Below are 23,057 nucleotides of genomic sequence, written 5' to 3'. Positions count from 1 at the left end.
ATGTCAAAAGCCATGTCATATTACTGCATAGATGACCATTTAACTTACAAAATCCTAACCTGATTAAAAAAAACAAAACTAGTGATCCAGATTCCTAAAGCACATCTATGTGTTCAGATGAGCCACTGAATTCACAATTACAAGTATGGATTAGCAGTACTGTAGACACAATTTGTGGTCCAAAAACAAGCAGAAGTCATGCATTTATCTTTAGCTTTTTTAGTCATGTGCTTCTCTTTGCATGATGCTTTAGGTTTTCTTTGCTTTCATTTTCTTTCATTTTGATCTTGAATGTTGTATTTTTATTTCTCCTAATATGGCATACCAGCCAGTTATTTAAAGGTTGTTGCTATGTTGCTTTAAGTAAAAAGTATAAATAATGATATCAAATAAATATTTTAAAAACTATTTCATTCCTCACATTTCTATTGGGGATGCAATAAACTTGCATTTGTTTCTTCCATGTTCAGGAATGCAGTCTTTTCTATACAGACTATACATAATTCCTCTTATTCTTTTTCACTATAAAAGTTCAATAGAGTACATTTCAGGTATCTCTAGCAAATACGCATTTTTTTTCTGCTTATGAAAAGATCTTGACTCTTGAACCTGTAAAGGCAGGAAAAAAGGAAGCTAGGGAGGGAGGGAATAAAGAAAGGAGGAATTTTTTAAAAAGGTGATGAATAGCATCATCCTTGTGCATAACAAAAAAAGAAGTGAATTAATTTTATGCTCAACTCTGGTAGCAAAAAAGAAAAAATAGCTACCTGTCACTAAGACTAACTCAGTTGTTACTGCTCCCCCACAGAATCCTCACTGCAAAGTGCTCTCATTATTTATAAGGGGAGACCGGCGAGAGAAACAGTAAGACAAAATAATGACTGCAAGTGATATTTCAGAGCAAGGTGAAAACTTCTCTTACAGAGTCGCCGCTCCAGTTATCCCAGGTGAGAATTTTGAAACATATACACTGAGCTACATCTGCCTAGTATCCGTTTTCAACTCCTTAGCTGATTTTTAGAATATTTTCCTAATAAACCAAAAACATTTTAACCCTGCCCAATACGCAAATAACTAGATACATAGTGTGACGTAATATTTAAACGCCTTAAAAATGAGAGTGTATTCAATTAGTATGGCGTGTCAGTAATGCATTCATCTACCTTAACTGAATATGTTTATATAACATTCAAAGCACTGTAGTTTTTTACCATATTTCATTCATGGTCTCCCTGGTTATTATTTTTACTCCTTAGACACAATTAAATAGTCTAAAGCACTTTGCAGACCTCTTATGAAGAAGTAGATGCTGATCCCGACCCCACCATAGCATTCCAAAGACAAGTGCCACCTGGGTTACGCTAACTGCAGTGGGGACAGGCTGAGTTGCTCTGACTCTCACGACCTGTTCTCTCCTCTGTTCCAAGGCTTGCTGGCATAACACTACCCATGGAGAAAATTGATGTCACTGCCAACTTGTTCTGATACAAGATTTTATTTTGTGTCTCATTGTAATAAAATAAAAGAAGAGACAGCTTGAAGACACGATTCATTAGCTTTGGGCCAGTGATTTAGATAAGGTTAACTCTCCTTGGAGTCAAATTCAAGATGAATAATCTTAAGCGAACATAAAGCCATTTAACAATGTGGAGCGTTAGATATGGGCTTCTCCTCTTGATCTGCCTCTATCAGGCTGCCCTCCATTTTGCCTGCTCAAAACAGCTCCTACCACCATTCAGCTTTTGTGGTCACTGTTGTTGATGTTGTAAAATCAGGCTAAGTAGAATCTTAATTTAGGAATAAGGCTATAGTGTTTTTTATATTTTCAAAGTGAAAATGTTCATTTGGGGCAAATTCAAAACAGAATAATTACTAAAAGAAATAGAAACGCTAAAACTGTAATTCAAACTGCTCTTTGAAGTACAGTGGGGAATGCTGCGTTACAAATTAAGGGAGTCTTGTTCCAAGCTAAAAATGTGATCAGCCGAGTGGCAGGAAAGCTCAGCTTTAAAACACGTATAGTAGAGCATCCTTGTGTCATCTGATCTACACCTGTGCGTACTAGCATCTTGTTGGTTGTTTAGTCTTTCACACATACACACACTAACTCTATACTTAAGCACAGTACCCTCTAAGATCTGTCTATCCCCACCAGCTTTGCTTGCTATCAGAGTTCAAGGGCGAAGGCTTCAAAGGTTAGACTTTCATCACTGAGCAATAAAATCTAAGCAATAAAACAAAGACACACCAAGGTTTGTGCAGTTGGCCTGTTCATAATCTTCAGTTTTTTTCTACTTAGTAGAACAAAATGACAGTGTGGAATTTTAAAGGGAGAAACACACACACACACACACACACACACACACACACACACCTTAATGCCAGACATTCAGACTTCTACACACCCTGACGTAATCTTTTAACTGACAGACAGCAAGGCTCAGCCTCCACTGGAGAAAGTCTCCTGTGTGCTGTCTGGTTTATCAACAATTCAAGTCTGTCTCCTCTCTCTCCCACTTGCAGTGGAGATTTGTTGTTGTTTAAAATTCCACCCTGTCATCTCTGAAGCTTCCTCCACTCACACTTGGTCTTCAATAATAAATGATAAAAGGAAATGGAATAAATTCCTCTTAATGAAGAAATTTTCACCTGGCACCGCGGAGCTGGGGAAATCTATTAGCGGACTGGAGGAACGCCTGCAGCATGGCAATCACCAGGGACCTGCGCACTTCACACAGGACTCTCTTCCACTTGACTGGCTTTTATCTGATCCACCAACTCACAAGTAATACTAAACAAATTTCCCTCCAGATTGCACAAGCTCTGAAGTGAAAATGAACACTCCACTTGGCCTACAATTATGGGATTAGCTTGCGATTGCATTATTATCTTCTTTTTTTAAAAAAATCCCCCAAAAGACAAAAGCTGAAAAACTCACTCAGCCTAATGTTCAGTAATGACACCTACTTTATTACGGAAAGAGGACTGAGTAGGAGATGTGATCTCTGTCTAGCAACCCTAAACAACTTCTCCCCTAAGTTTTACAGGGCTTTTTTTTTTTTTTTTTTTTTTTTGCATTTCTGAAACCTAAGACTATGACAAAAAAAATCACAATGGTTCTATCAGTGCAGAGAGAGAAGTTAATAGTCTTTGCACGTTTTCTTTCAAGGAGATAAAAGTTACCTTTTTTCTTTAAAAAATATAAGACATTTTTTAAAAAATATGACTAGTACCTAGGAGAGCAAAGAATAGAAACATAGACAACTGGGTAAACATTGCTAATTTCTCCTCCTTTTTGAGAGTGCCGTGTTTGTTTCCATATAGCAACTATGCCTACAAAGGAATTAAAACCTCAATCTTTATCTCTCGTGTACAGAACAAACAATACTTACCCCAATGTTCTTGTAAACACAACATCATGATATCTACCTCGTGGGATCTGAGCTGACCATCACAGTAGTGCTATAATATCACAAGTATTGATTTTTAAGCACATACTTAAAGTATATTTTACCTACAGGCTGTTAAAACAGTAACAAGAGAATAAAACGGTAACAAGAGACTAAAAAAAAATCTTATGTGAAATTGACACTCTATTTTTAAATAGTACTTTTCCCAGTGCCAAAGAATAAACCCAGTACTCTACCAATGTGCTCTACTCCCAGCCCCCAAAAAGGTAATTTTAATTTCCAAAATTCTATATTCATTTTTCCCAAATGTTTAATGACACAAAAAAATCCAGAAATATTGTGACATTACATTATTATAATAAGACAGGTCTATACTATTGAATATAATATTGTAATCATGTTCTAGAAATACAAAGAGCTAATAATGAGGAAAGTAAATTAGGGTAGGTAGATTGTTATTTTGGGTCTTTGAGAGTTTTACTCTCTTGTTACTGTTTTAATAGCCTGTGGGTAAAATATAGTTTAAGAATGTGCTTAAAACTCAGTACTTGTGATATTATAGCATTACTGTGATAGTCAGCTCAGATCCCACAAGGAAGATATCATGATGTTGTATTTACAAGAACATTGGGTTAAGTATTGTTTGTTCTGTACATGAGAGATAAAGACATTAATGAAAGACATTTTATTTATCAGTGATTCTTAATTGAAAATGTGGGCACTCTTTCTTTTAAGTCAGCCCACAATATTGGTAAAGACGAAAAACAGAGACCACTCAGCAAAGTGGTTACCCATGTCCACTAGTGTATAATAAAGCACACTTTTACCTATCAAAAAGTATCATCTGATTAGACAAATAAAAGGCAAAGTCCATATTATGGAATGGGGCTTCTGTTATTAGATTACTACATTTACTTATGATTTTAATTCTATGTAATATATACACTCCCCAAAATAAAATGCAGTCAGTAAATAAAATCTTACATTTTCCAAGAATGTGGGTCTAGTATTTAAATCTCACAGATAAAAGGGAACAGTTTACACAGCCTCAGCAGAAACCCTGAGACTGAGACCTCTTTGATATGCTTCAATGTTAATTCACTAATAAATGTATTTGAAAGTCCTGTTATCTTTAAAACTCTCCACTTTTAAGTCAAGTTTTCACAAATAGCATTTTTCCAAATACTACACATGTTGTCCCAAACAACGCATGCATAACTTTCAATACATGACTGTTTTGGCTTCTAGAAATGGGCCACAGCCTGGATTCAGGCTCTGACTACCCCGAAGTGGATAGAACAGTTCCTGAGCTGGATGAATACGTAAGCACATAGGTAACTCCATGCAACTTATCAGGGGAGGCAAAGGACCAAGAGGAAGAGCAGGAAAAGTAGAAAGACTTCAAGAGTTTGGCAAAACAAAACTGGCAAGTCACCTCCAGGATTTGGCCCCATACTTCAGCTTTCTTTGTCTTTTCACTCTCCCAGGTAAAAATCCATGCACCAGCACCTTAAAGCCATGAGGACGACCATGCTTTCATTGCTAGCAAACCAAAATCCATCTTCTAAAGAGAAGGTGTCTCCCACAGAGCACTTGGCCCCAGCCTCCACCTTCAGGATGCAGGGCTGCTGCTCACGGTGGTCCTCAGGATGCAACCCCACCTTCCCTGCTGACGTCAGATGTGGGGCCCCCGCAAAAGCATCTTCAGTATTAGGTACAGGTGAAGAAATCCCAGAGATCAGCAACTGATTATCTAGCTTCTGTAATGATACCTCCGGAAGCTTATTTTGCCTAAATTTCATTTGCCTTCTACACAGTTGTTTTTACTCACACATGCATGAACGTGGAAAAACAAGGCACGTGCATTTTATTTAAAGAAATATATATATATATATATATGAATACATATATACTCTTATTATAAATAAAGCAAATTTTAAAAATATAGATCCTATTATAGGTCTCCAGACTCTTAGAAATTCTGTTTATATCTTCTAAAAGTAACCTGCAGGGCTTCTTCCCTGTCCAGCCCCCTGTGTTTCCCCCCCAAGAGTTCTGGAAAAGGGCACATTCTTCACAATGCTTCTGCCCTAAGTGGGGTCAACAATCAGGCAGGAAAACATGCAGCTCACAACCTGACAGCTGAGTGGGAACCGATCTCCAGCTGTCTGATTTGAAAGTCATATCTCTAAAAAGAAGCTTCTGAAAAGCGTTCGTGACTAAACCTGAAGACTGAACGCTGAGCTAGATTCCCTGCTTTCCCCTGACTGGCATGACACAGAGAGTGACACACACCTTGCTGTGACTCAGTTTCACCATCTGTAAAAATAGAATAGTGATATTTTCCACCAGAAAAATACGGATGTCTGTATTAGAAATACTGGTTTTTTTTTTCTTTAACCTTCTTTCCTGGTTAAGTCAAATCATTCAATACAACGGGAAATATTTATGAATATTTCTCATATAAACTTTTCAGAAAATGCATGAGTTTAAAGCTGTGAGTTATTTAATCATAACTGTGTAAATACTGGCTTCTTCTCATTAGTGGTTTTTATAATGCAACTCTGAGTATTTTAATGCTAACTTCTACATGGTCTCTCCCCAATAGTACAAGACAATTAGATAAGTCTGCTTCTATTAAAAAGTGTTTATCCAGAGCCCTCTGAATTAATAAGTAGACATGGAAACATATTTCTAAAAATTAAAATGCAGACATTGACTTACAATGTCTTCCAACCCAGTCAGTCTCTACCTTGGACTATACATTTCCACTTGAAATGTTGGGTCTTTTTGAGCAACCAGCAATCAAATTGCACTCCTCTCCACATTTCCCACTGCTTGGTCATGACAGAGAATTCTGATCTTTCCTTTTACCAATAACATGTCCTTATTTATTCAATTGACATCATCTTACAGGTATTACTGGGTACTTTCCTTATGCTAAAATACAATAAGTAAAGAATAGACAACATTGACATATTTCGGAATTAACGGGGTACTTTAAAATACTGAACTGTATTATATACTCATAAAAAATCAACCATGAAGAAGTTTATTAAGACATTAGATTATTTGGTATTGGCCCTAGGGAAATTTTCATCCTAATTGGAGGATGATACTAACATATATGAAATAGTCACAGAGCAATGAAGTGAAACTATGTAGTCTTCACTATTTCAAACAGCAAGCAGGTAGGTAAGCAGCATCGAGTTTAAGTTCTGTTCTTAAACTATCTTGTTCTATAGCAGATTCCCATTTTCATGAATAAAACAAAATAAGAACACTTTTTGCTTTCTACAAATCAAACATTTACCCATCTCTTTTCATTATAAATTTCATCCTTAGAGTTAGAAATGGTAGAGTTCACTCCTACCAGTTCTTCATCAGTTTTGAGGACTTACTCAATGACCTTCCTCTCCTTTCTCTGTAAATCAGAAGAAAGGCTGTCCTCCTGTTTTATTTACTTTGTAGTAAATTCTCATCTCTTCACTTCCACAGCAGTGGGATACACTGAAAGAACAAATGCTGTTCTTGGCCTCAACGTCCTAAACTCAGATACTTGTTTTATCATGAACAACTTGTGAAACCTTGGAGAATTTCTGCTATAGAATATAGGATAGGGTAGATCCCTCTAGCAACATTAAACACTGAGGCTTACAGGATGTGCAAGAGCACAAAAGTACAAGGGTTTTGTTCTGAATCTTCACTCAACTGCCATGGACTCATGTTTTGGATCTCATATACCTGTACTACATGCTATCTCTGTACAGCCATTTGTATAAATCATAAACCATTGTAGACAAGCTAATGGCCAACAAATGGTCATCCACTGATGGCATTGGACCTAGAGGATTGCCTGGCACAAAGTAGATACTCAATAAATATTAATAAACAAATACCATTTGGTCCAAGAGAAATTCCATCAGGTAAATATGTCTCTATCACACTGAGGTTAGAGATATTGACATAGACATAATGTAGTGATCATTAATAGATATATATTACATTCTGTGTATTTGTTGTTTCCATATATGGAAATATATGCTATAGTATGTATTTCACTGTTATATAGTATGCATAGTGTTATATAACAATCATAATATGAATATTTTTCTGAAAAGCCTTTAAGTAAAATATTTATCTTGTCCATACCAGAATCATAAATACTCTTACACATTTTCAAAAATATACAATAATTTGTCAAAGCAATGAAACCACAATTTAAATAAGTGAGGTTTCTCAGCACACTAAATAGTCTTTGTAAGATTTTGTAAATATTTCAATAATCCATTAGTTTTAAAAATTAATGGAGGTCTATCAAACTATGACACCACCTAAAACATCCTGTCTTATCACATGGAGCATAACAGCAAACTGGAAATAAAATATATTTTTGGGATTAGTCCACCATTACCATACAGTAATATTCCTCTTTGACAGAGGAAAAATAGTTTGTTTAGATAAATCCAAATCTTTAATATTATTGAAAGTTTCATTATGTAAGTTGCTTGGAGTATGAGAACTAAAACTTCAGGATACTAATAAGTCTTGTATCCGCTAGTGTTAAATACTTGATACAAGATTCATTACATAGTCATCTGGTTGTATGTTTGTCTAGTAAAATAAAATGGGATAATTTTTAAAATTAGAGTAAGCTGAAACTTAGAAAGATAAGGTAAATTAGTTGTGAACGTAGGCACATAAGACCAGTCTCTGCAAATCAAATCGTAGAGTTCCACCAAAATATCCAAACACCCTCATTCCCATTTTTTATATCCAAATCCTGTAAGTGTATGTTCTACTAAAGTATCCGTTACATGTATTATAATTATATATTTGTATTTCTCTAAATTACTCCTGTATTTAATATTTCAAGGCTCAAGTTGTTCATTTTCTTCTATCAGAAATTATATGTTATTACCAGAAAGTAAAGCACTGACTATTTCTTCTTATATCTAAGTTCTAACAGCTCTTGGGTGACACTTTTCCCCGGGAAATTTCAATCAAATACAAGCACAAAACATTCTTGTCTGATTTTGCTACACCTCATGAGCAAGTTAAATAAAAAGTCAATGGAAAGTAGCGTGCGTAGGAGAGGGCGTTCAGAGGGAGCGTTTCAGCTAAGGAGACACCTGCATTATTGCATCTGCCAGAAGTTTGTGGCTGCCGGGGAATGGCCAGCTTTACTGAGCTCAATTTAGCACTTGAACACCCAAGTGGAACTCACCAGGCTTGCCCTAGATTGTTTTCCTAAGCAATAGGCATGCCTATGCTTTTTCAACTCTCACCAATGGGCATAGTTTATCACACTGAGCATGGTGATATTCAGATGGAAACTGGACCCTTGAAAACTATATTTACTCTCCTTTATTACACTGATTATAACTATAAGTGGAAGTGAAGGGGAAAGAGAATTTTAATATCAGAATTAGCTTAGCAAAGAAAATACTCTATGTAAACTCTGTAAAATGCTGGATAAAAGCAGTGCCTATATAATTTGTACATGAACTCAGTAATTTTAAGCCAACAATTAAAAGAGAAATAAATCCAAAATTTGCATAGAATGAAGTGTATTTCATTGGATGTACATACTACTTTTAAAAAATCTAAACTAGGTGACAACAGAATCTTTTTAAATAGCATTGTGTGTAAACCAGAGAAAATGGAACTTTCTAGAAAAATTGCCCAAATTCAGTGGAACACAATAGGATTAATGATCATCATGCGATAGAAAATCTTCCATTTGGTAAATAAACATGGAAAACTAGGAGTCTTCTTGAAGTTAACCATATAAAGGAAGGACTCAAAATAATATATCTTAGCTTTAGCTAGTAAAAAGGCAAAACTGTACAAATTAAGCATGAAATCTATGAATTGGGTATCTTCCCAAAAAAGAAGCTACTAAATATTAATTTTAGAGTAAAAGGCAGAGCACAAACAGGTGCTCAAAGCTGGCAATTAGAAGTCCCACACACCTTTCTTGCTTGTTCATGTTTCTTTTAAACATCAGGATTGTCTTTCACCATAAAACTGCTAATCCAAAATGATATTGTAGATTAAAATGCTTTGGTGTTAATTGTAGCAATATCAATCCAACCAATGAGTCCTCATACCTGTTCTTGTCTTTTGATTGTTAACACAGTTGAAACATTTATCGTGGGCTGGTTCACAGAAATAGGACTATCACCATTTATTGGATAATATAACTATGCTAAAAGTTCTATTATATGTAGATTTATTCCCTCCAGATATTATCTAATTTACCTTTTCATACCCCTAAGCATAGACAGCATGTATTTATACAATCAAACAAGTGAAATATAAAATATATAAAAGTTTAAATACTATCCTAGGATCGGGAGTCTCACTCAAGTCTGAACAGTGTGCTCAGAACACTGTTGTTCTCAGAACTCAACAGTGTGAACAGTCCTAACAGCGTGCTCAGAACAGTGCCTGATATGTATTTCAAGAAGTTGGTGAGTGTTACCCTACTTTGAAGGCATTCAGAATTATACATTTTGCAGACACCCAGTATTATGGAATCAAAACCCAAGTTTTTGTATCAGCAGAGTTCTAAAGCCACTCTTTCGTTACTAAGGAGAATCATCTATAACAGAAGAGCCTCACTGATGAAGACATTAAACATATTTATTTGACTGCTAGTACTTGCATTTCCCTCCAGGCTGGACTTCTTTGCATGACTAAAATTAAATCTATGTACTGATGGAGGAAAGGCCTGTGAGATTTTTTGTTCTCTTAATAGCTGAAAATAAGCTCATTTTTCAGTGAGTATCTATGGAAATGATACAGGGAGAAACATGGGGTGTGGCAGAGTCAGTGTTGGTAACCTGAATACGGGCTTAAGTTTGGAAGGTCCTGCAGCAAAGTCTGTGCACATGTTGCAGTTCCTAAAAAAAAACAGGCTTCACCTTTGTCAAATTTCTTTTAGAGTTCTCTGGCAATGCGAGGTTAATAGATCCTTGGTAACCATTAAACATCTAAATTTCGATGCAGTTCCACAAAAGACATTGATCCAACTCACATCACACTGAGTAAAGAGAAACTTCTCAAGCCCTGAAGAAGTCCACCATAAATCCTAATGCCTTGGGTAATACCACTCTACTGGCTTATAAATTGGGAAAACTATCTTCAAGGATCAACTTTCCTAGCATCCTCCTGGGCAGCCATAAGTAATTTAAGAGGAAAGGGAAAAGTCAGTGAACTCAGATAGAAAAGACTATTTTTTTTCTGAAGCAGTCTAAATAATGGTTAGCACCTAATCCGGTAAGTGGATATGGCCCTGGAAGTTCTGCAAGGGCTGCCTTTTCTATGCTCCTGGCATGGAAACTACATCCTAAATTCTGATGGAAATGAATGCTCAGAGCAAAAGACTGAGTTGATCGTTCTAACAGTCTTTACCTTGACTTATCACCCTGCACAAGGCTGGGATTTCATAACACATCTATCTCCAACCTTCCAGGAAAGGGATCTTTTCCTACAATTTCTACTTTTGCACAGGCATAGAAAATTGATCAGATACTTCCATAATAATTGTCTTGTCACAATCATTATTTTGCCTTCTCCATTCCAGCTTATCAATAGCCTATACATTCTAAAAATGTGTGCTTATTTGAAATCAAATGAAGTATAGGCTTCATTTCAGATGCTTATAAGCAAATACAAGTGACAAACTGGGCATAAGTTCAAGTGATTGCTCATCCTCTCTTGGGAATACACTCAATAGATTTGCAAACTTTAGCATAGCTAACAATTGTAGAGTGTAAAGTTTGATTCATTAGCATAATAGACTGCTATTGATCTTCTGGCTGTAATACTGCTATCTTTGTTTCTTTTAAAATATATCTGGTATTAGTATAAGTGAAAATACATCAAAGAAAATTAAGATGATACATTGGAAAATATGTAAACAAATGCAAATTATGACTCTTAAAATGAGCCCTTAAAAGCGTGCATTTAAAATCATGAAATATCCTTTTTTATAGTAAGTAGTATTTTGATATCCAGAAAAAAGAAAAGCCCTTCTTTGCTACTCACCATGGACCAAAAGTCATTTATATTTACCTTATTTAAGTTTTACAAGAAGACTCTGAAGTAGATATTGACAGCAACCACATGAGGATAGGGGGGTGAAGGAGACAGTGCCCCCATGATTTCATAGTGACCAGGGCTATTTCCCAGGAGATCTGGCTCTATAGCCCTTTTTCCTTTAGTACACAAGGAAGGAAACCAGTAATAGTTAATCCCTGGCCAGCATTCTATACTCACATTCTCTCTAAGTTTCTCTTCTCCCAAATGAGATCCTTGTGGCCTGTTTCACAAGGAACCAGCATGAAACTTGTAAAGAAACTTACACACATTGGCAGCAGAGATACACTAAGACGGGAAATTTGAAAGCCTCTGAACACACATCAAAACAAACAGTTACATCTGACCCTGCATTCAAAATCTTCCACCACAGGGAAGTTGAGATCCTTAAATAAATGCAAATGTAAAAAAAATAACTAATCTTCTCAACCCCTCTCCAACCTAAGGATAGTAGCTACCATAGAAAGCCATTAGTACAGAACTATGATTATTGTGGGAGCAGTGTATACCCCAAGAATGAACCCTTCTGGATAGTTAGATGAGGAGGAGGAAAAAAGCACAAGACTTCATGGTCCAGGTTAATGGCAAGGATCATCAAAGCAGAGTGAGGACAAGCCAAGTCCTGCACCCTGTAATACACCAGTGTTTATGTCCTTTTAACATCAGACACCTATGTGCCACAGTAAGATGGGGACAGGCACCATCAGTGGCTAATCATTCATTTCATTTCCTTGACACTTCTAAGTAGCAATCACCAAATGGTTTATCTCTGTGCATCAGTGACGCTACAAAAAATAAACAGTAAACTGTCAGATATTGAGTTCAGGTTTTAGCTCACTAATGCTATGGATCATCTACTGAGTTCCACTCCAAGTTTCTTTAGTTTTTGTTAAATAATATGCATTTTAACCTCTCTTGATGAGGACACACTTATACAGACAGTAAGTTATTTGGGGGAATCTTTTAAATTCTCACTAGCATTATATTAAGTGTTTTTAATACAGCTCTTCATGAACAAGAGAGATTATCTGTATTTTTAAAATATCTCAGGAAATGAAGATTGAAATCTTTCCAGTGATCAGCAAATAAGTGTAACAGAATGCAAAAGTCAGAAAGACATTGTAAGTGATCTACACAGTGAGTTGTTCCAATCCCCCAAGGATCTTTTTGTCGTCAATAAGCACTTATTTCTGCTCAGTTAGAATCTCAATCTGCCTACTAGCTGTAACAAAAACTAGTCAATTAAATTTGTCCAGAAATCAGAATGTATATCAGGTGGAAATTTAAATCACAATAACATCTGCTATTTCCCACCCTGGGTCTCTTTCACTGTTACTCTTGGATACTGTAAGTTTCTAGCACCCTCATGTGGCTTAATTGTAGTGGTTTCATAGGCATCTGGAATCAGCTGCCTGAAATTGAACAGCAGAATAAACTATAACTCAACATGGAAGTTCTGCTGGCATCATAAACAAAGAAAGAAAACCTCAAGTCAGCAAAATTCTAAGATGAATGTAGAGGCTCAATTCTTAAATTATTTGCTATCTACTGTTCGTTTTATGTGGGCTCAAGAAATGATGATTTACAGGCAACTAAAGCTGGTTTCTTCTTTGTCTGATAGGAATCCCCAGTCTTCAAGATCAAGCATTTGACAGGGCAATTACTGAATAGATTTAGAAAAAAAACACCTAATTTTGTGCAAAAGAAAACTAGGTGCTTTTATTGCCCAGTTTTTACATTCCTCAACTGGACAAAGCCAGCCACCCAATTATATATTACAGTTGCTAAATATATGAGCAATACTAGCTTTGAGATTGTCCATTGTCCTCACCAACATTTTAAGTAATTAAATTTTCTTCAATCATTTGAGCACAATTTATACACACACACACACACACACAATTTCCTTTTCTGAACATATTCCTAGGCTTATTCTTTCCAATAGCAGTATATTTTAGAGCTCTTTTAGAGGGGAGAAGCTGAAGGAGGACCATACTCTCTGTCTTAATTTGATAATAAATGTTCCTCTTATCTTGGATATATGCTGACGATCCACAAAAATTTTATAACTTCCAGTGCCTCAGAAAAACTCTTCTGGTGGAAAGTAAAATAGTAACTTTTCAAACACTAAGATTATTAGAATATTCTCAACATGAAAAGAAATTTAGAAATAATTGCCTATGCAGGGGATAAAAATGTAAATTGGTGAGAGATAGAGAGTTTACTAACCAAAATCTGAATGTGGATTAGTTTGCATACTGACTTGGAATCCCACTGTTGATAGCATCAGAATGCAAGAGGAATCCTTCTCTCATCAATATACACCAATATGCATATTAAAAATCAAAGTTAAGCCAAAATTTAAGAGAAAAGTTACAGAAAAGAGGTATTATTCATTTCATTGCTGATTGATAAAATATAGGTAACATTTGGTAATTTAACAACACGTACATTCATACATGCATATCAGATATTTGCAAATTCAAAAGACCTAATAAACTCATCACAATGTTTGCCGGCAAGAGTAGGGATAGAAGGTGACTATAAATATTGATAGATACCTTTGAAACACACATTTTAAAACTGTCACTTATCTCCTGGTTATGGTGACTACTTCCCCACACGGATACTGTTAACTCACTGAAACAGAATTTTGGCTAAACTTTGAAGGGTAAGAGAAAAGTCCATTTAACAGCTTCACAGAAGATATCGGGAGGGTACATGAGCCACCGTGCCTTACCTATTGAGCTGTTTCAGTGTCTTCTCCATGTTTAAAATGTCACGCATCTTATACAAAAACCACTTGTCAATGAATGTGAGCTTCTCGATCTCATCAAGGGACATATTGTTTTCGATGGCCTGACAGAAAGAGCAGAGACATTTCCATTGGTAAACATTTTTTTAATGTATTATTTGGTAGGAAACAGAGCAGTCCTCTGAACATTTAGAGTAAAGCATGAAGCCAGTATCACCAGTGTTGCCTTCAATAAACCTAAAGACACCACTGAGTACACATACAGATGGCACACAGAGGAGGGCCTGGCCTTGAGCCTTGAGAGTGACACATGCTTAGCGGAGCCCGAGAGGTAGGTCCTGCCTTCTCTTACACGTGTCCTTGGAATTAAAGACAATCTCTTGAAACTACAGTTAAGCCAACTAATTGGTGAGTAAATCTAAAATGAATATAATGCTCACTTAGCTAGCATTGTAATAGATGTCTTCAGCATTTAGCACACATTCATTGTCTTGTTCTATTTCTGATTAAACATACAACAGGAATCAGTCTTGGTATTAAATTTTTTTTAGAATATTCCTTCACAGTTCCTAACAGAAAATTAATTTGAATCAGTTACCATGATTTTTCTGCTCACACAAGTATTTTTCAAAACAATGTTGTAATAATTTGTGATCAGTTTGAGAGCTTGGTCTTTCCCTCATGTTTCAAAAGGCACTTTCTCAAGAGTAAAATTACAACTAAGTCACCAAGTTAAGTAGAAAGTGCACCTGAAAAAAGAGGAAAAATTCCAAAGCCTAAACTGTCTAACTCAGAAGAGGCTCATTCTTATTATTTCTTTGAGTGTGCATAGAGATATACATGTACATATATGACATGTGTTATACAGTGTGTATCATTAAGGTGAATTGTCAGGTTGATTGGCTTGGAGCCACCCGGAGGATTACAAAGACGCTTCTGAGTCTGTCTGGGAGGATCAGGGAGGTTTAAATCAGTACTGTATCTGATGTCTCATCAGTTCCTCGCTGGTGCTGGTTCTCCTCTCTGCTTCCTGGTCCCCATGAACTAAGCACCTTTACTCCAACATAGTCCGCCACCATGATGTTCCTGCTTAAATCCAGGCCACCATGCACTGAAACCTCTGAGACATGAACCAAATAAACCATTTCTCCTTTGAATGGTGGAGGTTGAGTTTTATCCCAGTAATTGGAAAGCTGGCTAATATACACAGCCACGTATAGATATATATTCCCAGTGAAAAATAACATTTGAAAGCTACTTTATTTTAGGATGACACCCTGTATTTTTAAATTCCATTGAGAAATACAAGCAACTAGTAACTCTGCTTTTAAATTTCAACCAGAGAATTTAGTTTACTTAATTCTTTTAATTAATTCTAATATCAGAAAAGCCTCAACTACATGTATTGAGCTACAGCATGACTCATAATTGTACAGGCCAGAATAAAATGGTATCTACTAAGAACATCTAAAATCATGTATTTCCTAAGACTGTTCCTTTTGTTTAATTCTTCCTGCTATCAAGCCATATTTCCAGGGTATATAATAACTTATTTCCCATCAGATTAAAGTAACAATCAACTACTGCCATCAACACTGTAAGGTAGACTGAACCTAAGTGACTTCTACTTTCAAAGGGTCTCATGGAGTTTTCATCTAGCGGAGCACAGGGAAGGAAGGCCCACAATCCTGCGGTTGTCTCACTGTGAGAAAGAACAGCTCTGTCTCATTTATAGCTTTGGACAGAAAGCAGATTCTGGCAGTCTCTTAGGACCACCTCTTTCTGTTCTCCAGCTTTGCAAAGTTACACCCTGGTAACCCATCATGACCCACAACACATTTGAGGTTACTTTAATGCTCCCAAACTTAAAAATAATGCCTTGCATTCTCCCCAAATCAAAAGAGGTGATGATCCAGCCATCCTGAATAAGACTGCTAAAAAATCAGGCCTCGGAGCAAGCTGCCCTTTTCTAAGAATCATGACGGCACAGGGAGATTTACACGCTCCCTTCACGCTTTCCCCTTCAGCCCGCTGCAGCCCTTACGCGCTGTCAAAACCGCCAATTCCTGGTTGTTGTGGAAATGAACGGTAATGATGACCTCTAACAAACAGACATAGCTCCTTCTCCCGGAGCTCTGGCAGACAATAATTTATATTTCAGACTCTGCGCTTCCTGCTTGTACACAGGGTACCCCATGCAAAAATGACCCTCCACGCATTTGCCGGGGTTTCTCACCCTTTATAAGTCTGTTAGCAAGGAATGAGAGATTTGAGTTTTACAACCTTCCTTTTCCATCTGCCTCAAAGTGGCAGAAATGTGATTGCCAGACTTGGAGAAAAATATCTATTTACTGTCCTTGGCCTAAGGAAAAATTGTGTGTGTGTGTGTGTGTGTGTGTGTGTGTGTGTGTGTGTGTGTGTTTTAAAAATCCACAAATGTGCAAGTGAATGTCATGGGTTGCTTTGAAATAAAAGACTAAAATACAATAGGAACAAGAAATTTTAAAAGGTAAAATGCCTTTCGGGAATAATTTCTCACCACTGCATTCTTCCCAACACCCCAGAAAACTTTATGTTGAGATGCAACATTGAGAACATTCACCCCACAATAATAGTTTCCCCGGAGATTTCAATGGGACTTAAAAATTCTAAATTTCAAAACCATAAGAGTGAGGAGAGTACATATTGCAGTCAGTGAAGGAGACATCCCTCCCTCTCCTTCCCCTCTCGCCCCAGGATTCTTAACATACGGATATAAAAATTACAGTGAGCTCCAAATCATAAATAGCAATTTTCTGTTGCTGCAAAGGCAAACAATAAAGTTGGATTTCTTCCTTAGAGATAAAATTCATATTTTCTCCAACTCATCCCAAATGCATATATACACATAAAATGGTCAGCAGGGCTCTGTAGACCCAGTGTGGGTTGATACTATTGAAGGATTAATGCCTGCACTTTCTTAAATGTCAAAAGGCATTCAGGGATTTCCGACCAGACAGATTCCAGCTGCCCCGGTCACCTTTTACACAATCAGATGAACTGAAACTTCAAACCTCTAAGCACAGTAAATATGAAAGGAGATTAATAAGGCACGTAATTTGCATCAAAAGTAAGTAATGGGAAGAAGTGAGGATATGGGGCTTTTTTTGTTCTAAAATAATAGCAATAAAATGATTACATAGAAAAGTCTAGAATCATGGAGGTTCTTCAGAGCCTGCTGCTACTGTTGTTCAAACACAGAAAAAATAGCAAATCAATTAAAATGATGCTAGTGTCTTTGATAGCACATATTAAATAATATGACCATATGGGCTTTCTTTTCTAAATACAGTTTTACACCTTTCTAAGGAATGAGTAATGGGAATATAGATAATGACAAGCCCATATTGCCAAATCCACTTAAGATTATTGATACTGCATACACTAAAAGGAAGAGACTTTTTATCTGTGTAACAACCTTCTAAAACTGTTCTGTGCCATTAAGTCTACGCTTCCAGTCAAATGAAAAAGGATAATTTATTATTAATTATAGAACATCTAATGAAATCCATACAATCCCCCAGTCTAAATCTCTCTTGAAGAGAATTAAGTTTTCCTGAAATCCCTGAATTTCAATACCACTTTGTGATTTGGTTTTCCTGAAGTTCATGCTGACTGTATTCTGAAAGGAAAAATAAATAGCTCTGGGGCCCTGGCACGCATTACCTTGGCAATGGCATACATGCGTGTGCTGGTTGGCTCCGAGAGCTCTTTCTTGAGGTCCAGGTTAGACGGCCACTCTTTGTTCATTGGGAGACGAGAGGTAAAGCCATCGATGGATGGGTGACACATCCGGAGAGCCTTCTGGAAACTCTCCTCAAACGTGCGACCAATAGCCATTACCTGGAACACATATTTAACATCCCACATTGAAAGACAGAACTCACATATTTTTAATTTGCAACAAAATTGTTGCAAATTAAAGCAGGATATTTTTCACAAAAGGCTTAATAACAATAGAAAAATGACAACTGGTCAAATTTTAAAGCATTATTTTTCAGTTCAGCATTCTCTTCCTCTATGATTTTAGTGTGTAATGAATCTTTCACATTACATCAGTTAGAGAATTCAGCTTTATTTGTTAGAATTGATGAGTAAAATTGCTTGTACTTGCACTGAGCCATAGGAGTATATTAAACTAAAGAAAGCATGACCAGGGCACACAGACCCTCATTTATTACATTCTTGCTTTTATGTTGAGTTTCTTTATTATAAAGAGCAAATAAAGAGAAATCAGACATTTAATAATACAAAAACAGAAGGCTTTGTTTGCTTGTTTGTTTGTTTGTTTGAGAAAAGGTTTCACTGTGGAATTCAGGCTGACTTTGAACTTACTAGGTAGCCCAGGCTGGTATTGAACTTGCTGTGATCCTCCTGCCTCAGCCTGTCAAGTGCTAGAGATTACAGACATGAGTCACTATGCCCAGCCAGAAGTATTTTATTTAAAAGTATTTTAGAAGTATGTCAGTATTCATGAAAGTTTGATTTTCTTTACAGTTAAGCATTAATATTAATAAAACCTTGAGAATCATAACTAATACTTATGATTTTGAATGTTGATGGAGACTAAATCCCCCGTGACAAATTCAATACATCTTCCTACAATCTCTACAGCTGACTTTATACTAATCAATTAGAGAAACCATGTAGCAAGTTGTTTGGAACAAGTTACAAGTCAGAACTAAACTTAAATTGGCCTTGCAACCCATCTAGTTATTCTCAGTGGATAAAAATTGTCTTTGAATCTTTCCAAGGAATAATATATTGTTATGCATTTTGCTCTCCAATTTAAAATAATAAGAGCCATAATGCTGTCTTCAGTAAACTTTGGTGATTCCTGAAATAGACTCCAATTCCCATTAGTGTCAGTTTAGGAAATCTCCATGTCAATTGTGTGACAAAATACATATTCAGAGATCACTAAAGCCAAACACATAACCTTTCTGCACTGCTATAAATTTTAATTAGAAATAAGGAAAAATTCACAAGAGCAAGGATAAATAAAACTTTAGTCCACTTCAGACATGAATTTTGCACATCATAGTAGTGTATTGAAAAGTTACACAATGTATTTATACATTGAGTAGACCAGACAAAAAAGAGACTGTCAGGAATCAGATATTTTATGGTGCTATAAAATAAAGATTTTGGGATATTTAATAAAGTTTGAGATATTACATCTATAAAATTTAACCTTAAAGTAACTAATCTCATAAGAAATTCTTCATATTAATTTATTCTTCTGATGCATACAATATATGGAATCCATTTGATAAAGAAAGCACACCTATATAATGATTAAAGCATGCATAATTGTGTTTCCTCAAATTCTATACTTTTTAATACTTTATGTTATTAAATTTCATTTTCATTAAGTGAAAAGTTCACCATTTTCCAACAAAATATCATGGCTTTCCTTAACCCTTTCCTGTTACATTCTCCTAGCATCTATACATATGCATATTTTAATTTTGGTCATAGAGTGCCGGACTCTCTTCCTATACTCTGAACTTACCAACTATAGCTAATGCATCATGACTCTCTAACGTCCCTTATGTTAGCCACCCAGGAGCTTGTATATGGTAAGAACGTGGGAAAGGTTCGCTGACTTGAGTTGAGCCAAACATAAGTGTAGATATTCACTACCACACAAAATTTCTTAGCTAATAAATCCTAAATAAAAACATTTAAAAATTCAAATTATTATCCTGCAAGTTTCATTGTGAACATTATGAAAAAGAACAATTTCTCATGAAGTTTAAGCTTATACAGTTGTTGTTTGACAATATCAAAGCAGTTTTTCATGCCCTGAAGCTCTCATCCTTTTTGCCCTGAAAAGCATGATAGTAAAAATAAGTTTTATAATGATTATGGAGGAAGAAAACCCACTTACTTGGTGTTTCATAGCAAGACATTTTATTTTAAAAAGGTCCACTTGTTTCTTATCTGTCACAACTTTAAAATCACTCATATCTTGGCAATTAAGGAAATCAAAATAATAATAATTCTGCCTTTCATGTGAAATCACAAAACATTAAAATGCCTTCTTTCTTCTTCTCCTCAAATTGGTGATGGTTTTGCACTGTTTCTTTTGACTAGTGGCATGTATGGTATTTCTGAAATGACTAGTCTAAACTTAGCCTATAATCTTGTGTTATAGAACAAATGAAAGTTAGTATGGAACAATATCCTGAATAATCCTTTTCTCTAGCCAGCGTAGATACCTAAATACAGATGATAGACACACAGATAGGTAGGTGATTAGCAGATAGGGATTGATTTCATGCATAATTCTGAATCTACCCCTACATAATACTTATGAATATAGTTTAATAATAATAATAACAATGGGTCACAGCAAAGTGTACTATGAGTTTGCCCTAAAACGTGCTGCTGAGCTCTTTACATGCAGTGACCTTAACCTGCAGGGTGGGTATGATCACTCCGTTTCTTAGAGGTGAATCCCAAGGCTCAGGGTCTTGCCTGAACATCCCCAGTCAATGAATGACAACCAAGGGTGACCCTCAGTCCCTCTGGCTTCAATGCCCACACTCCCTGCCAATCCCCGGAAGGCAAAGAGAGAGAAGCTTGGTGGAGACAGGCACAGGGGTGAATGGAAGAAGCAAGGAGCACGATTCCTTTCTTTCCTCCCACATTGAGGAGTGCTGCACCACTGAATGTGGAATAATCAAACACTACCTCTAATTTTCAATCGGAAAACAAAGGGACCTCACGACAAATCTTCTAAAAGTGCTGTAAGCTTACAACTTTCCAGTGCTACAATGAAAGGAGGCTTAATATCTAGACTGTGCTGCCTCTCAGTTTAGAACTTTTGAGCTGGATGGGCTTTCAGAGATAATCTGCTCTTGGCTTCTCCTTTATAAATGTGGAAAGCTGAGGTCCCAGGAGACAAAAGCCACAATTCAAGCTAATTCTTAACTGTCAGTTTCCTAGTCAGTTTGATGTAGGATATTGTCTTTATGTTACCTCACTTTCTTGATTGCTTGATTATAAAGAATGACAACTCAACTATATTTAAATGAATGTGTTTTTATATATGCATATGTATAACCTATATTCCCACTTGCATGAGCTCAACTTTTGACTAGAAAGATTCTGAATTTAGCAAAATAGCTGTGCCACAAATGCTATATGCTAACATTTGATAGTCATACGTTAAAAACATCAAGATTCTTCAACAAAGACTCCAGTGTCTGGGCAATTTTAACATTTCCAGTGGTATTAAGATTGAAAAAATGACTGAAAATAAAGACAAAAACACTAAAAACTCACCTCTCCTACACTTTTCATAGAGCTGCCAATTCTGCTAGAAGTTCCATGGAAACGGTCAAGGTCCCAGCGAGGAATCTTGGTGACCATATAGTCCAGGCTAGGTTCAAAACAAGCTGATGTCTTCCCGGATACAACATTCTTGATTTCAGGAAGTGGGATTCCTAGGGCGATCTTTGCTGCAATGAATGCTAACGGGTAGCTACAAAGAAGACACATTTGTTTTAGATTTTGCTTTTCTTTGAGCAATAAGTATTGAGAGCAGCTCAAAATATAAATTGATTTTTCTTGAAAATTCTGGTATTATTCCAGTTTCATTTGTAACACACCTGATTCTCTGCTGTGCATAAATATTTAATAGCTACCTACAAAATAATATAAGTTGGGATAAATCAGAAAGGCACTAGAGACTACTTCCTATGATTTACATGGACTACTATTACTGTCATCCTTCACCTCTACAACCCAAAATCAGTGGCTTCCGTGATAAGTACAATTTAAACTCTACTGGTGTTTGACCTCTACCTAGTCATGAATCTGCAAAGTAGTCTTTTTAAAAATATATATATATATATATATATAAAATATATATAAATATACATATATATATATACCTATCTGTATCAAGGAAAATAGTAGAGTTAGATGTTACTCGTGAGCATTGGAAAGGTCAGGAAATGTAGGCAATATAGGTTTGGGTTTTGGTTCTGTCTCTATAAATTATGTTTAAACATTGGGCCCCTTAAAACAATTATTCTGGGTACTACTCACATCTGAAATGTCAGTTTGGGTATTTTATGTGGGAATAATTCATAGAAGTGTAGAAATAAATATTAGTTCTTTAGTACAACTTCCTATCCATCAGATGAGGGAACTAACACAGAGAACTAGTGTTCCCAAGATCACTCAGTTCACAGAAAAACAAAGTGAAAACTTAGGACTTGTGACTCCTGCCTAGAGCAACACACCGTGTACCACTCCATAAAGCACTGCGTAGCTACGGACAGAGCAGAAAAACCTATAGAAGCAAGCATTTGTGTTTATTCAAATGTATATGATTTGAATGTCAGATGCCAAAGCTATTAATAGGAAAAAAAGATTTCATTATTGTGGGGTGTTTTGTTTTGTTTTATTTTGTTATGTTTTTAGACAAGGTCTTGCTGTGTAGGTCAGTCTGGCCTGGACCCAGTATGTAATCCAGGCTGACCTCAAACTCACAGCCCTCCTCCTCCTTGGCCTTCCTTCCCAGTGCTGGAATTACAGGCATGCGCCACCATGCCCAGCTAAACAAAAACTTTTAATTAAATTTCCAGTTATGCTTGCCAGCAGTTTTTAAATGGACAATGTGTTTATTTACTTGGTTGCAACAATTACCACTGGAAAAATTCTACCTTGTTTAGTCTCATGTAGTTTTTTCACTCATTCATTTGTTTTAAATAGATAAGACTGTACGTTTT

The 23,057-nt window shown here is 36.2% G+C and overlaps 1 protein-coding gene across 1 annotated transcript in view; it reads right to left on the bottom strand.

Moving 5' to 3' along the window:
- Nucleotides 1–23,057, bottom strand: part of Cps1 (carbamoyl-phosphate synthase 1) — a 111,908-nt gene that overhangs the window by 41,937 nt on the left and 46,914 nt on the right. The window contains exons 19-21 of the mRNA XM_003474476.4: nt 21,604–21,802; nt 17,977–18,153; nt 14,257–14,375 (exon numbers count right to left, since the gene is read on the bottom strand). Of these exons, the coding sequence (XP_003474524.1) occupies nt 14,257–14,375; nt 17,977–18,153; nt 21,604–21,802 (495 nt within the window). The remainder of the gene's footprint in view (nt 1–14,256; nt 14,376–17,976; nt 18,154–21,603; nt 21,803–23,057) is intronic.

Source organism: Cavia porcellus, unplaced genomic scaffold, assembly GCF_034190915.1.
Source record: "Cavia porcellus strain 051 isolate PalLab524CR breed Dunkin Hartley unplaced genomic scaffold, mCavPor4.1 scaffold_26, whole genome shotgun sequence".
In the NCBI taxonomy this organism is placed as follows: Eukaryota; Metazoa; Chordata; class Mammalia; order Rodentia; family Caviidae; genus Cavia; species Cavia porcellus.
This window is presented reverse-complemented; position numbering and strand designations above follow the sequence as displayed.